This window comes from Watersipora subatra, chromosome 5, assembly GCF_963576615.1.
Source record: "Watersipora subatra chromosome 5, tzWatSuba1.1, whole genome shotgun sequence".
Taxonomy (NCBI): Eukaryota; Metazoa; Bryozoa; class Gymnolaemata; order Cheilostomatida; family Watersiporidae; genus Watersipora; species Watersipora subatra.
The window spans coordinates 57,823,912-57,839,868 of NC_088712.1; the positions used below are offsets into that span (position 1 = coordinate 57,823,912).

At 37.5% G+C, this 15,957-nt stretch overlaps 3 protein-coding genes across 3 annotated transcripts; 1 reads left to right on the plus strand and 2 right to left on the minus strand.

Moving 5' to 3' along the window:
• Nucleotides 1-390: 390 nt before the first annotated feature.
• LOC137397509 (uncharacterized transmembrane protein DDB_G0289901-like) lies at nucleotides 391-1,239 on the minus strand. Its single transcript, XM_068083800.1, has one exon. The coding sequence runs from the start codon at nucleotides 1,237-1,239 to the stop codon at nucleotides 391-393; it is 849 nt and encodes a 282-aa protein (XP_067939901.1).
• Nucleotides 1,240-5,753: 4,514 nt separating this feature from the next.
• Nucleotides 5,754-11,194, plus strand: LOC137397510 (uncharacterized). The gene is made up of 5 exons (XM_068083802.1): nucleotides 5,754-5,866; nucleotides 7,408-7,546; nucleotides 8,947-9,032; nucleotides 9,876-10,069; nucleotides 10,990-11,194. Exons 1-5 carry the CDS (start codon nucleotides 5,754-5,756, stop codon nucleotides 11,187-11,189), a joined length of 732 nt encoding a protein of 243 aa, XP_067939903.1. The 3' UTR covers nucleotides 11,190-11,194.
• A 1,205-nt stretch (nucleotides 11,195-12,399) lies between these two features.
• LOC137397511 (zinc finger BED domain-containing protein 5-like) lies at nucleotides 12,400-13,808 on the minus strand. The gene is made up of 2 exons (XM_068083803.1): nucleotides 13,129-13,808; nucleotides 12,400-12,988 (listed from the first exon to the last, which is right to left on the minus strand). Exons 1-2 carry the CDS (start codon nucleotides 13,806-13,808, stop codon nucleotides 12,400-12,402), a joined length of 1,269 nt encoding a protein of 422 aa, XP_067939904.1.
• Nucleotides 13,809-15,957: the final 2,149 nt, after the last annotated feature.

Here is a 15,957-nt window from a genome sequence, read left to right on the forward strand (position 1 = left end):
AACGGCTATTGCATTCAAATTGCAGCATTCTTAGTGTGATATTCTGCCGGTCTCTTTGCATCTATAGTTGTCATAATTACACTTTCTTGTGATCTCAGATTTTTAACCACGGTGAAGTTTTGTTGATTTTGATCTTGAAGCATCCTGGCAGTCAGATGACCTCAAGCATTAAAATCAATCACAAATGATAGAAAAATACGGATACTTTCTTATAAAATCTACTAAAATTTTGCATAAGTTCATCATTAAGTGAAAAATGTTAAATTTAATTATCTCATTACTGCAAATATAATAATTCTTTTGTCCATTCACTCTACAAAAAATTCATCGGTGTTGGTTTTATCAGCGAGAAAATTGATTCTTATGTTTAAAGTGAGAAAATTATTTTCCTCAGTCACTACCTCCTCTGTTGGCCACAGTACTACCTCCTCTGTTGGCCACAGTACTACCTCCTCTGTTGGCCACAGTACTACCTCCTCTGTTGGCCACAGTACTACCTCCTCTATTGGCCACAGTACTACCTCCTCTGTAGGCTACAGTACTACCTCCTCTGTTGGCCACAGTACTACCTCCTCTGTTGGCCACAGTACTACCTCCTCTGTAGGCCACAGTACTACCTCCTCTGTAGGCCACAGTACTACCTCCTCTGTTGGCCACAGTACTACCTCCTCTGTTGGCCACAGTACTACCTCCTCTGTTGGCCACAGTACTACCTCCTCTGTAGGCCACAGTACTACCTCCTCTGTTGGCCACAGTACTACCTCCTCTGTTGGCCACAGTACTACCTCCTCTGTTGGCCACAGTACTACCTCCTCTGTTGGCCACAGTACTACCTCCTCTGTAGGCCACAGTACTACCTCCTCTGTTGGCCACAGTACTACCTCCTCTGTAGGCCACAGTACTACCTCCTCTGTTGGCCACAGTACTACCTCCTCTGTTGGCCACAGTACTACCTCCTCTGTTGGCCACTGTACTACCTCCTCTGTAGGCCACAGTACTACCTCCTCTGTTGGCCACAGTACTACCTCCTCTGTTGGCCACAGTACTACCTCCTCTGTTGGCCACAGTACTACCTCCTCTGTTGGCCACAGTACTACCTCCTCTGTTGGCCACAGTACTACCTCCTCTGTTGGCCACAGTACTACCTCCTCTGTAGGCCACAGTACTACCTCCTCTGTAGGCCACAGTACTACCTCCTCTGTAGGCCACAGTACTACCTCCTCTGTTGGCCACAGTCATCTGTTGCTGATGCAAGCTGATAATGGCTTTCTTTCATATAATGAAACTTTTTTTACTTTTACCATTATAAAACATATTGAAGTATTTATTGTTTAAAAATGTTTATTTTTATAAGTTATCTGATAACGGGATGTTTTTTGAGGTTTGGAAAACATTAATTATATTTTAGCCATTTGAAATATGATCAACTTGATTGACACAAAATAAATCAGAAGAACAAGTTGCGCTTGTATATCGATGTTTAGCTGCAGTTGAATCATGGAGACTGCACCAAATACTCACAAGTATACCATTAGCCTTAAAACCAAGATTACGTTTTATAGGGAAATCTTGGACTGAAGACTTTGAATCTTTCAATGAATGGATTTGCATCTGAGGGTACCCGAGCTATCGGTATAGCGCTTACTCTCAACAAGTATCTTGAACACTTGGATCTCAGCTTCAATAGAATTTCTAACGCTGCTGCAGCTGACTTTGCGCGCTACTTCAAAATCAACTGCACTCTGAAGACTATCAAGGTAGCTGCACAATACAGTAGACGCTCCTACAGCATGAATAATCTATTTCGAGAGTGTTTATGTTATAGAGGTTTTACATTGTATGAACCGTAAAATACATGTAAATAGCATAATTGGTTCCAAGATCTCAAACTAACACCTTTGGCCTTTCAAAAAAGAAAAACTAAATTGACATTCTTAATTTAATGACTGCCCGGTAACTGCGTTATTATTGGTTTGTATTGACAACTTTTCTCTTATCACTTCCACTTGGTGTAGGGTTGATGATTACGGTAATTTTATGTTAAAGGTTTACTTGCAACAAAATTCACATTACAGTTATTTGGCATCAAAAGATTCACCATGTCTTACTCTGCTGTGTTCTAGGTGCAAAATATGTGAAAATGTGACGTCAAGCTCTTAAAAGCTCAGAAACGAACAGTTAGTCGCAGCCATCACGAAACTGCCATAGATCGGAATCAGTTTATTTCTCTGACGTAGTCATTCCATTTAGTTATTGTTTTGACACGTGATGTTCTCACGTGAATTGAAAGGCCAATAAAAAGCTCAATATAAAACTTCTCGTAGCACTAGTTTATGACAAACACTTCGGGTTTCACCGAAGACCCTGTATCAAATATAGATGCTCGCTACTTTACAGTTTTGTTTCGGCTTGGTCTAATCGTCTAACCGTAATCTGATCATGTGACCTATATTCCTGCCAAACAGCGCGAATAATTTCTGCAGCATTTTTTGATTACCACAGGTGACCAACAGGCTCGTCATGTTTATCAGACAATGATATGTACTCCTTCGAGCTAAGCTTAAAAAATTAAACGAATTTTCACGGTAGGTTATAAGATATCAGTGCTGAAAGCGACAACATTACAATGATGATGAAATAGACGCGTAAAAACAATATACATGGTTTTATTGAGTGAAGTATATTTGTGAAAATATTTTGACGAATGAGGTTGCATGAGAGTGTAAACAAAAGCCATCTCATTCATCTATGTCCCATTTGAGCCGTTTTGGAAAGAGATTCTAATCTATGGCGGTTTTGTGATGGCAGCGATTAACCGTTTGTTTTAGAGCTTTTAATCACATTTGCATATATTTTGCACCTACAACACAGCAGAGAAAGACATGGTGAATCTTTTGATACCAAATAACTGTAATGTGAATTTTGTTGCAAGTAAACCTCTAAGGTTAGCACACACCATTAATGTTAAATTAAATCAATTTTTTTCAATCTTTTTAGGCAGCAAGATTTACGCTGCAACGAAAAAAAATGTTGCATGTCTAAAATAAAGTAAAGCAAAAATATTTATTTACTATAATAAGGTAGCTGCTAACTACCTTGCTAGAACTCCATACGGTGGTAACTGAATACCTGCTCATAAACACAGCAATCTCTCGTTACTTCCTGGTTTACATTTTATGATTTCAGCGCTTCATGAGGTCAAAAATATTTATGAAAAATAAATAAAATGATTAAAAATAGTAAATAAATAAAATATTGTATTGACAACTTTTTCTCTCTCATATTTTGAGCTCGTGTGATTCCTCCCCAGCATCATTGTGATAGCAGTTGCCGCTGTCTTCCTGTTTTCCTGTTACATTTTGTGAAATGTAAAAATGCGAAGTGCTTGTGACACCCTTCAGCAAGTCTCTTAGTGTTCTCTAATCTCAAAATTGTCTAATGAACTTAAGAAAAAAAGAAAACTGCTTCCGGTTACCCATAATGAAAAGGCGACTTTATTTTTAGTTGATTAGTTTCTATTTGGCTGATTTTTACCAATCACGGGGAGCATCGGTTCCGATTGACTCTGAAAATTGAGAAATTCCTGCTCCTTGTTAAAACTCCATGTGGTGGGAATTGGACACCTGCTCTCCTTTCTTAATGTCATATTCATACATTTATGGTATTTGTGGCATGTATAAGCCCTAGCTTACGTGTAGATGTTTAGATGTAATGACCGTTTAAACATTGTAGCATTCAGTTCATGAGCTTTTATTGATGATTTTAATATGAGGTGAGAATTGTCTGCACATTGCAGCTCTTTGGTAACCCTATCATGTATGATGGGGCACAGGAGATCCTCAAAACTATAGCTGAAAATGAGCGATCTGCAGTCTATTCTCTCGACTTAACTGTAAGTATCACTGAACAGATAAATGCACCATTAGCTTGGAACGGTTCATGCTAAGACTCCATACTAATCTGTAATAATAGGTAACTTCTATGTCATTGTGTGTCTGTTTGTCCTTATTAACACAGTATGTTTCTACATTATTTTAGCCGACTTTACCCAAACTTCATAGGCATATGCTCCATGCTTTCTGCCAGATTGCTAAAATTTTCGGTTTCAAAACTGCATCTAGTTCCTGGGAATCAGCCTCCTAAACACCCACCTGCTGCCTATCTGATTGATAATGAAAGAACCTAGAGGCATCTTCGACCTTACTGCTAGTCTTTACTATAACAAGAGCCACATTTAGATGTTTAGAGAAAAAATTGCTTCGTAGAGGATTTGAACTCACGAAATTCAGCTTGGTAAACCGACACTCTAGCAATTCACCTTCTGCCTTGTCGGAATAATTGTGCGACCAGTTATTCTCTCAGCTTTATTGGCATTCCTGACAATCTCCCATGGCATGCCTGATGATCTCTCACAGTCCATGGGACTGCCAGAGTACTGGTCTTTAAGGTCCAAACACACTAGGCGATTTTATTGTGAGCGTCATGAGGAGGGCGGAGATATCGCTGGCGTGTGAACAAACACACTTGAGCGTTTCACTAGCAAACGATATAATGGGCACACTCACAAACTGCCAATAAAATTCCATATCATTAGTTTCTTCGAAGTTGTTAATAAATTTAGGTAAGTCAATATGGCGCCATCTAGGCAACAACGTAAACAACTTCCGCATTTATTATTAAACCTATCTCACTTTCACGGGTTGTACACTGCCTACACTACAACAAGACATAAGAAAAAACAATTATTGTATTTTTAACTGTAATATTTTTACGATTTTTATACATATTCCATTTTGTAGTGGTTTTTCATATTTAATGTATTAAATATTTACCGTTCTCAAGATGGTCAACCTGCGCAACGATTGACTCCAATGTTGGTTTTCAACTCGAATTTTTAGTAATTTTTGTTTGTTAAGGTGTACAGGACTGGGAGTGCTATTATTAAATTTATAAACAATTCAGGGTTCGTTCTGAAGATGTTTCAATCGTAACAAAAATTTAATAGCAAATTGTCGCTGCTGTACGTTGATGAACATTGATAAGAAATAATTACCCGCCATAAATTGCAGTCTGGTAAAAACCAACCGATCGCAATGCATCTCGCTAGCGATAAAGTTGTGTAGAGAAAGTCTAGCGTTATCGCTCTGCATGAACACGCTGTTACTATAATAGGATCCATGTCCGTCTGTACATCTGTCCGAAGACACTGTCGAAGGTTGGGAAAAAGATTATGTCGATCAGAATTCGAACTAAAAACATTCGGCTTAGCAGCCCGACACAGACCTTGTCTTATCGTCTACCTTGCAGCGTATCAGATTAGTTGCTCATTCTTATTCTCTGTGTTTCATCGGAACACCTGATATTCTCTTACGGCATTCTAGACTACCAGGGTAATAATACAGTTTAATGTAGGAAGGCATTGTTTCAATTCACTAAACATCCGATGGAAGCTTCATCTACCGTAACTAAATGTTATCAATTTAAATGTTTAGTTTTTGCTTTTCATGCTGGGCGAATCAGAATCTAGATGTCAGGATGTCTGTGAAATGTGTCATACATGGTCTTATCTACAACATGACATGACATATGTGAGATGTGTCATATAGGGTCTGATGTACAACAGGACATGATGTTTACGAGATGTGTCATATAGGGTCTGATGTACAACAGGACATGATGTTTACGAGATGTGTCATATAGGGTCTGATGTACAGCATCACATGATGTTTACGAGATGTGTCATATAGGGTCTGATGGTTCACCAAGAGTTTGTGGAACTGGTTCAGTCTCTGAATGCGGAGAAACCATTTGAAGCGGCCTATGGAGTTGTCTCCCAAGGCAAAAACATTGAGGGGACAATTGACAGGTAACTTTTACGCCATCCTCGCCTGGCTAAACATAGTTAGTATGAGGTTAGATACCATGTTCGCTCAGCCTATGTTTGTAAAACATTATCTCTCACAATCTTGGTAATTATGGGAGTTATCTACTTTTGTACTGTTGTGCAGTCTGTATAAAAATGCTAGGGCCTGAAAGTAGTGTCTTTTGCTTTAGCAATCAAATAAGATTGACCCCAAAAACAGTGAGTACCTTATACACTCTGAAATTAATAATAAGCCTTCACGTTTTTGGTTTTATTCGGCTTGGAGTTTTCTACTCATGTGTAGATCGTTTTTGCTGTAGTAGCTTTGAGCGAGAAATGTGATGTGGCTGTTACTTACATTTAGGCTCTGCCTGCACAGCTGTGGCACTTCATGATATAGTGAAAGTTTCTTAATGTTCTACAGTACCTGACCTGTAAACAGCGGGTCGGGGTTCAATTCTCAACAAAAGTCACTGGTGGTGACAGGAATGGCATCCAATCTTAAATTGTTCTCTAGAATCGGGCATGTCTCGCGCTGTCAAGGCTTCTATGCTACTGAGCTCAAACATGTTCAGCAAAGATCACGGGCTATTGTTTGTGCAACCCACACAGCCTCTTCTGGCAGCTAGTAAAGAAGGATCACGGGCTATTGTTTGTGCAACCCACACAGCCTCTTCTGGCAGCTAGTAAAGAAGGATCATGGGCTATTGTTTGTGCAACCCACACAGCCTCTTCTGGCAGCTAGTAAAGAAGGATCATGGGCTATTGTTTGTGCAATCCACGCAGCCTCTTCTGGCAGCTAGTAAAGAAGGATCATGGGCTATTGTTTGTGCAACCCACGCAGCCTCTTCTGGCAGCTAGTAAAGAAGGATCATGGGCTATTGTTTGTGCAACCCACGCAGCCTCTTCTGGCAGCTAGTAAAGAAGGATCATGGGCTATTGTTTGTGCAACCCACGCAGCCTCTTCTGGCAGCTAGTAAAGAAGGATCATGGGCTATTGTTTGTGCAACCCACGCAGCCTCTTCTGGCAGCTAGTAAAGAAGGCATCATATTTTATTTTTGAAAGATTACTTTCACACCCTCATTACTTTTTAAATTTCTGTTATTATTATTTATTATTATCATTATTATAATATCATTATTGTTATTATTATAATATTATTATAATATTATTATTCTTATATTATTGTAATAGTATTATAATAGTATTATTATTATTGTTACTATCAATTAATTTTTTAATATTTCTGAATAATAAGCGCCGTGTCTTCCTTGCCATCTGTCCAAAGTCACGCTTAGAGATTGCGACGAAAATGCACTCTGCAACTTAAATTGTACTTTTAAACTCCAATCTCCAATTGTCGAAGCTGTTTGTCAATTAAACTCAGACATGTCCAGCCAAGATCATAGAGCCATTGTTTGCACAACATTTGTGTACAAAGGTGTTCTTAGAAACGTGCTCTGTTTGTAGTAAACTAAGCAGACATCATATTCGATCTTCGAGGGATTGTTCACTCACAGATATTACTTGATAATATTTACAGGTTTGCTGACAAGAATCCGCTGGAGATATTGTTGATATTCATGGGGGAACAGAACCTTCGGCTGGTTGATCTCTTTAGAACATTTGATAAAGATCAGAGTGGAGGGCTGACTCGGGATGAGTTCATTGTAGGGCTGCAGGTAAAATCCTAATCGCTCTGCTTACCACCTACATGTACATGTTTATTTCTTTTTGTAATTTGTGTTTGTTTTGGTCTAGTTGAAGTTTATAATGTTGATAATGTGTAATGTATTTAGTTTCCATGGTCCAGAGGCTTTATACATTAAAGGTAAATTTGCACAAAATTTTTGCAAATTTTATCAGAAAGTGTTGGTATTCTACTATTATTTGCGACTGTTTTTGATGTTTGAGGTGGTCTGATTGCCAGTGTAACATTCTTGCACTAGCCTTCTTACACCAGCTAGCTTCATTTGTTTACTTTAGTAATTAAAAGTCAGCATGCTCAGCATGAAAATGGTGCATTATTACGTAACCGTTTCGCAGGCCTGCTTGCGGGTTATGTCGGTGCTGTAACCAGTGATTGGTCAGCGGAAGTAGGGCAATCCTGTGTCCACTAATGGGGTCCAAAGTGACTCAATATTCCCTCTTGGCGGTTGTTTGTTCTGTCTGGGCTGTCAGTAGGTTTTAAGCCACATAAAGCTGTACTTCCCATTTTACATTTTTCTAAGTAGGCTTTCATATTTCACTTTGTATACCTACCTACGACATGATATTGTTCATGCGATTTACTGGAGCAGCAAAGATTTCACGGTGGTATTGGTGACTAATAAATACATTGCATTCATCACTACCAGCAGTGACTTCGATTTGTATCCACGTAATTTCGCAACATAACCAGATAGCATAACGCAACTTGCTCCAGCCAGGATGTTTCAAGATTAATTGATAAAACTTGATCGTGGTTAAAACGCTCAGAAGAAAATTATGTACAAAATGATGTCACTAGTTGTTATAGTGGCAATAGTTAATATCAGCAATTGTGTTCAAATTGCCGTGTTACGTGTCTCTATACCTCTCAGTCTCTTTACAACTATAAACATAATAGTTGCACTTTTGCTTGATTTGAGCGTTTTAACTGTGATCAAGTTTTGTAGATTTTAATTCTAAAACATCCTGGCAGTCAGATCACCTCAAACATCGAAAACAATCACAAATGATAGACAACTACTGATACATTTAGATGAAACCTACTAAAATTTTGTGTGAGTCCATCTTTAACAGTTAACCGATAACAAATGAAAGTTAATACTGTCTAAATCTGTAGTGCACATGCTTCTAAAGCTTTATCCACTTTTTAAGAATAAGCAAAGCCCAACATAAACATGATGTATAAAAATACAGGACAGTTTTTGGTTTGTGTAACTTTATGTAGATGAAAGTAAAGTTATAATTTCTTAGTTTAGTAACCATGTGTTCAATCACGGTAACTTTGAAGTCACAGAGCTGCCAATTGGTCAGTCTTTCAGATTAATTAGTGGCCAAACCTTCTAACAGGTTATGATCATGCATGTCATTACAGGAGATAAACACTCCTCTGTCAAGGTCACAACTAGATGAGCTACTCGACATGCTTGATAAAGATGGAGATGGAGAGATTGACCTGAAGTAAGTAACCAATTAAATAGCAACTAGCAAGCCCTGCCAAGTTATCGGTCAATAAACGGAGTAACTCTTTTAGAATGACTATAACTTATAAATTGTGGATGTTGATTAGTATTGTCTATGTTTATATCATTATTTGCCGTTAAAAAATTGTAAACTTAATTTTCAATGAAGATGCTCAAGAAAGGATGGTATATCTTCACTTCCTGAATTGTTGTTATGGTTGGGTAAATCGGAAACCACTTAGCCTTTGGATTCGCTGGCTACCATATTGTAATCTATAGATTATTGTAAATGACAAAGTTAGATTTTGAATTCTGGGATTTCATGAAATTCACTTGAGTTTGTTTTAAATATTAAATGTGACGACCCTTATTGTGCTTTTAAATCGTTGCAGAAAAAGAGCGTGGAAACTTGTTTATTTTCTTTCGTTATTCTGCTAGCTTGGTGCAGCGCGCAAAGTTAACGCTTCTCTAGAGATCAATGCATGGCAAAATATCTTCCACAAACAATGCCCTAGATACCAATCTGCTGTAGGAAAATCCTCAAATAGCTATACACTAGAGATCAATGCGTTGTGCGGAAGTTCTCACATACCATTGCTCTAGATTTCAATGTATTTTAGGGGAGTCCTTCGCAAGCTGTATTTCAGAGGTCAATACATGGTAGGATATCTTCAAATAGCATTGCTATAGATATCAATGCTTTGTATGGAAATCCTCAAATAGCGCTGCCCTATTAAAGATCAATGCATTGCATGGAAATACTCCACTAGCTGCGTTCTAGAAATCAATGTCATGTAGAATATCTTCAAATGGCATTGCTTTAGGGATCAATGCGTTGTAGGGAAATCCTGAACATAAACAGGGAATACAGAGACATAAAGATGAAAGCAAATCGATTTGTACAAGAAGAGAAAATGCAAAAGAAGTTAGAGAAGGAGGGGAAGAAGGAAACAGAGCTAGGAGCTTTCACAAAGGAGGCCTTAGCCATGAAGCAGAGATCACAGACCATGGTCGAAACGAGTGTTGAGGCATTTGGTAAGTTGCCTTGAGAATGCTTGCATATTTTACACAAAGTAAACGAAATTAAATAAAGTGTTTGTTATAAAATACAGCCAGTGCTCTAGGAGGAGCATAATTTTATAGAAAATAATGTGCTTTAGCACATCTTTCTTAAACATGCTGTCGTTATGTAGAGAGGTCGTAACCACTTCACAGTTCGCTTGCTTTCATTAATTGGCAGCTATAGTTATCCAGTTATAAGACTAACCTAGAGGGAAACTACCTCCAAAGCTGTAGTTGATTAGTTATGACATGCGCTACATCTATCCGTACTTACTACCACATTCTGCAGATTCAGTAAATGTTGTCATTTGAACGTGTAGGCACGAATAGGAAACTGGAAACACTGTACGCATGAAGAAAGTAGATTATACAATCAAAGAGTAGTTTTTTATTTTTTACTTTTTTTTTAAATAGTCAAAAATTAAGCCAAAAATATCAGTTTTTAATTTGTAGCCATTTATTTTGTCCGTTTGTGTTAATTTGTGTTTTGGGTTTCTAACAAAAGACATTTAAGCTGGATTTACATTCTGTATCGTATGTTCTTGAACATACACATAATTGAATACAGTCTGAGTTCCGACTATATCGACTTACGACCGGTTGGTCGGAATAAATCTAGGTAATAATTCTGTTAGTGAGTGTACAACCTTATATACAGTCTGTACACAGCAATAGGATTTCTCTATTCTCAATATTTTAACTGCTAATTGCTAAGCAATCAACTTCTTGTGCATTAAATTAAACCTCAGATAGCTAACGCTCATCTCCACCAATTTTGTTCAACTTACACCACGCATAATGTATGTAGAAATTCAAAGGAATGAAAATCAAGCTGCCCACTGCTGTGGTCAAAAGTCATCTGATGATTGGCTAGGAGTTGTGCTTTCTTTCAGGTGCAGGAGCATCCAACACCTTGCCTCCTATGACTGCTCCCGCAGCCAGTCAGCCTTCAGGTGAAGAGCCACTTCCAACCGCTGCCAGCCAATCAGAATTCACCGTTACAAAGGAAGAAGCTGAAGAGCTCAATGCACAGGTCAAGGCCATCAAAACTAAAGGGGCTTTGTCTATGTGGAAAAACAAAGCGCTTGTGTGATGAACTTTGAGTTCAAAGGTAGAACGTCGCTATCGGCGTCAGTATTGATCCTCGGTATTGTTATATTGAAGATACCATATACCGTCAATATGTGACTGATTCACTGTGAATGTTCACTGATTTATCGCCTTGCATTGTAGGTAACATTTTGCTCAAGTAAATACCTTTAGTTACATAAGTAACAATTTTCCTCATAACTTGTTATATTATTTTCTCTTTTGGGCATTTTTGCTGAGGTTAAACATCCAGCTCATAACCATATTATTAGTATATTCCTATAGAGATATTTGTGGAGTTATTACAATACTAATCATAAGGACAAAATCAACATCTGTATTTTATTTTGGCCACAATTATTTTTTTCCCGTGCCGTAAGTACACTGTACAAGTATGCTAGGAGCATGCTAAAATAAGGTAGGATGACCTAGCTGCCTAGGTGAATGCTATTATCTCTAACCAGAATGTCATTGGGTTACAGAGAATTCTCTAATAGAATCTATCATAACTTATTTCCATGTTTTATATTTTACAGTACATCTTCTCATTACCTTTATTTTAATAGTTTAAACTCAATAACATTCCTCTATTTCCTTTGCTCATGTATTGCATCAGATTTTTCTATCAAGTTATTTTTCTATAAATAATAAAGTTTGACCTTTGAGCTTAAGGACATTATCATCTATTCATGGTTTATACTAATCTCAGTTCAGGCATGCGTATTGGCGTACAGCAGGGGTGCCCAAATACTTTTGTTGGAGGGCCAAACAGGTAACCAGGCCTTATCAGGAGGGCCAGGCATGAATACAGCTGTATATATGTAAATGTACATGTATGTGTATTTTAAGTAATTTGTAAGTAAACATATATACATGAACGTAAACGTGAAAGTAACTAGGTGTAACATAATAACACATGTAGGTTTATTCTCAACAAAATCTACTGTGCAGAAGAAGTATCTGTTATGTTAATGAGACACATGAAAGCAAGTTTGCTTTGCAGCTATTGCTGCAATATCTGGTTTATCTTTGGTTACTGCTACAGCTAAGAGCTGTTGAGTATGTTTCTCTGTCAGTACACTCCGATACCTACTTTTTATAAATGTCAGCTTTGAAAACATTGATTCACACAAGTAGGTTGTACCAAAGAAAGTAAGTAAGTGCACTGCCATATTGCATAGCATAGGATACTTCTCCTGGACAGCAGGTTGCGTTCAGAACCCTACAATAGTTTGCTCAGCAAATTGAGCTTTAGCCAATATATCTGCCTTTAAATCACACAGCTCTAATTCTGCCACACCTCTCTGAACATGAGGAAAGTTATCAACTTGGGCTTTCCAAAGCTGATGTGCCTGAAATGGGCACGCAACCAGCTCAATAATGCCATTGATACTATCGAGGGCAGCAAAGCGACGCTCCATCTCTGAAGAAACATCAATGAGAAAAGCGCGTGCTGTTGTAAGGTCCACGACATCATCACGACCATTCACAAATACTCTGATGATTGGAAAGTGGTTCATATCACTGTGTATGTCCTCATAAAAGCATTGGAGTTTGTCTTTAAAAGATGTTACTGCCTGCCAGAGTTTCACCACATTACGACCTTCACCCTGCAATTTCAAATTTAGGTCATTCAGATGAGCCAAAATGTCTGTCAGAAAAGCCATGTCTCTCAGTGAATGCTCCGATCTGAGAATCTCTAAAGATCGTTCTGCTGCATCTCCTCCAATCTCACTAAGAAACTGCTCAATATGCTGTCTTACAGTCCATACTCTTTGCAAAGCTCTACCCTTACTCAGCCATCTGCAAATATACATTAAAGTACATTGTATATTAAAAATAATTGACAATATTCACAACTTTGCTGTGCATTTTCACCTCATCATAATGTAATGAAAATAAGTATGTCAAATATAATTCGAAGATAGCAGTATGGTACTAACCTGACATTGTTGTGTACTAACAATTCATCATACTGAGAATCAGACTCCTGCAAAAATTTTCTAAGCTGGCGGTGTTGTAGAGATGATTTTGATCTGAGAAAGTTTATTAGTTTCATTATGTCCAGCATAAGACTTCCATATTCATCTTTCAGTTGTGCACAGAGAATGCTTTCGTGTATGATACAATGAAATGCAATCATCTGAGGATTGTTTTCTTTCAGGCGATTAACAAAACCAGAATATACACCCACCATAGCTGGGGCGCCATCTGTTGCTACAGAAATTAACTTATGCGTTGACACTTTATGGGAGTCCATGTAAGCCTTGAATGCCTGATATATATTTTCTCCAGTCGTACGTTCTGTCAGTGGAATAACTGCTGCAAGGTCCTCACTAAACTTGCTGTTGAGATAATACCGAACAAACACACTCAGCTGAGCAACATCGTTTATGTCAGTACTCTCATCTACTGCAACTGAAAATGATTTACACCTGTTCAAGTTATATATGACACCTTCAGCCACATGATTGGCAATAGCTTCTATCCGTCGGGCACACGTATTCCTAGATAGCGGTACTGACTGAACAGCTTGCTGAATATCTAGCTTTTCGGGGTAGAGCGCTTGAACGGCTGAAACCATGCATTCTTTGAACAGTTCAATGTGGCTGTATGGAGCCATCGCTTTGGCAATTGTATAACAAACTTCATAACCAGCAGTAGCTGCTCTTTGTTGCAAGCTTGTAGCTCCCCTCATCGTAGCCATTTGTCCATTAGCCTGCCTTGTTAATCTATCAAGCTGTTCCTGCCTCCTAGCTGTCCCTAGAGGATATCTTCCATCATAGTCAGGATGGTTTTGAGTGTAATGCCATTTGATATTTGCTACCTTGTTTATAGCGACTGAATTATTGCATATCAAACATATAGGTTTCCCTTTTACTTCATGAAAAAAGAATTGTGTAGTCTAGTTTGGATTAAAACGTCGGTTTTCTCTGTCTACCAATCTCTAAGCCATGATTGCTTACGAATTGTTTTTTTAAGTCATTAGTCTGAAGTAAATTCTGATCGACGAGGATAGACAACTCCCAACTCGGGAGCCAGTTCACACAAACTCGATGAGTTGATGAACAGACTCGTGGGCGAGCCGATAAACAGACTCGTGGGTGAGCCAATAAACAGACTCGATGGGAATTAAGCCGATAAACAGACCTGTACGCCGTACAGGCTTTCCTATTATTTCATTCTTTTTTTTCTTTTTATCGTATAATTTGCAATACTTCATTTACCTATACTATGTAGTACTATACGGTTGTAAGTTACTCAAGGTGGTTGTATTTTATATCATTTACTTTTATTCTAAACAGATTTAATTCGTTGATTGATTCAACCAATTGCTCAGCCGCTCCCAACTTTACTGAATATGCGCAGTTGGTACACTTGAGACTGATTAGTATATGTAGATCACAGGTTTGGTAGCACCGCCATTTACAAACTGTACAACCATGAATACCCCAAATTGGTTATAATTATTAATATTTTTGGTTCGAGTCAGACAGTGATATATATCCATCTATTATAAATGATATATATATCATTTATTATATATATTCATCATATATATATATATATATATATATATATATATATATATATATATATATATATATATATATATATATATATATATATATATATATATATATAGTAACTAAAAGCAGGTGCAAAAGCATATAAAAAGAGAACTCTACACTACAAACCTAAAAGATAATTATTGGAGTATGAAATAATAGAATAAAATATTAAGAAGAAAGTAATCTTTTAGTAATAGCGCTACAAATTTCTTTCGTGCGATGCACTCATCAGACGTGGGAGTGCTATTATTAAATTTATGAGCAATTCAGTGTTCGTTCTGAAGATGTTTCAATCGAAACAAAAAATTAATAGCAAATTGTTGCTGCTGTACGTTGGTGAACATCGATAAGGACAATTTGTAGCGCTATTACTAAAAGTTTACTTTCTTCTTAATATTTTTTTTTACTATATTTGTATATATTCCTGTGGCGCTTTAAACAACTTCATTTATATATCAATCTCTTTGTCAGTCAGGTTTGTAGGTTCAGTTATAGCAATGAAGTTTTAGGGATAAAAAACCGCTTTGCACTGAAAATGGAGTCAAAAACTCTAGTTCAGCAAACAGGGGTGTTATCCACTACACCACACAGCCTACTTGTCATACTATGGAATAACTGTGCACATACCTATTACTCCTACCAGTCTTTAATGGCGATTGGTGCCATTGGTTAAAATACGCACACTTCTACTAGCACGCTTGAACTACTAGAAAAAACTAAGTAACCAGACTTCCCCAAAATGCTATAAATATATGGATATATAGCATAAGCATAATTAACCTATAACACACACAAAAAGAACCAAACAACTTCCTTTAATAGTTAAAATGGTAAATGTTGTAGATGCTGATTAAAAATAAATTTTTTGTGCAAAAACTTTTTTATTACCCGTTCAATGCTGGGCATTCACCTAGTTTAGTTACATGAAGAGCTTTTCTCTGAGTTAATCAATATTTTGTTCCAATGTTCAATACCTTTCAGTGCTAAATGCTAACTTGTAGACTCGGCTTTTAAACTTATTGTGCCGTGTTTCTTACGTACTTTTAATGATTGTGTGTGAGTGCTATTAATAGAGCTAAGGCTGACTTGTAGCATGTCATTTTTCTACTTTTTAGAGTTTTGTTTAACACATTACAGAGTTGGTCTACTGGTTGTTTTTTAATAGCCTCTCACAAGCAAACTTGATGTTTTAATTATCCC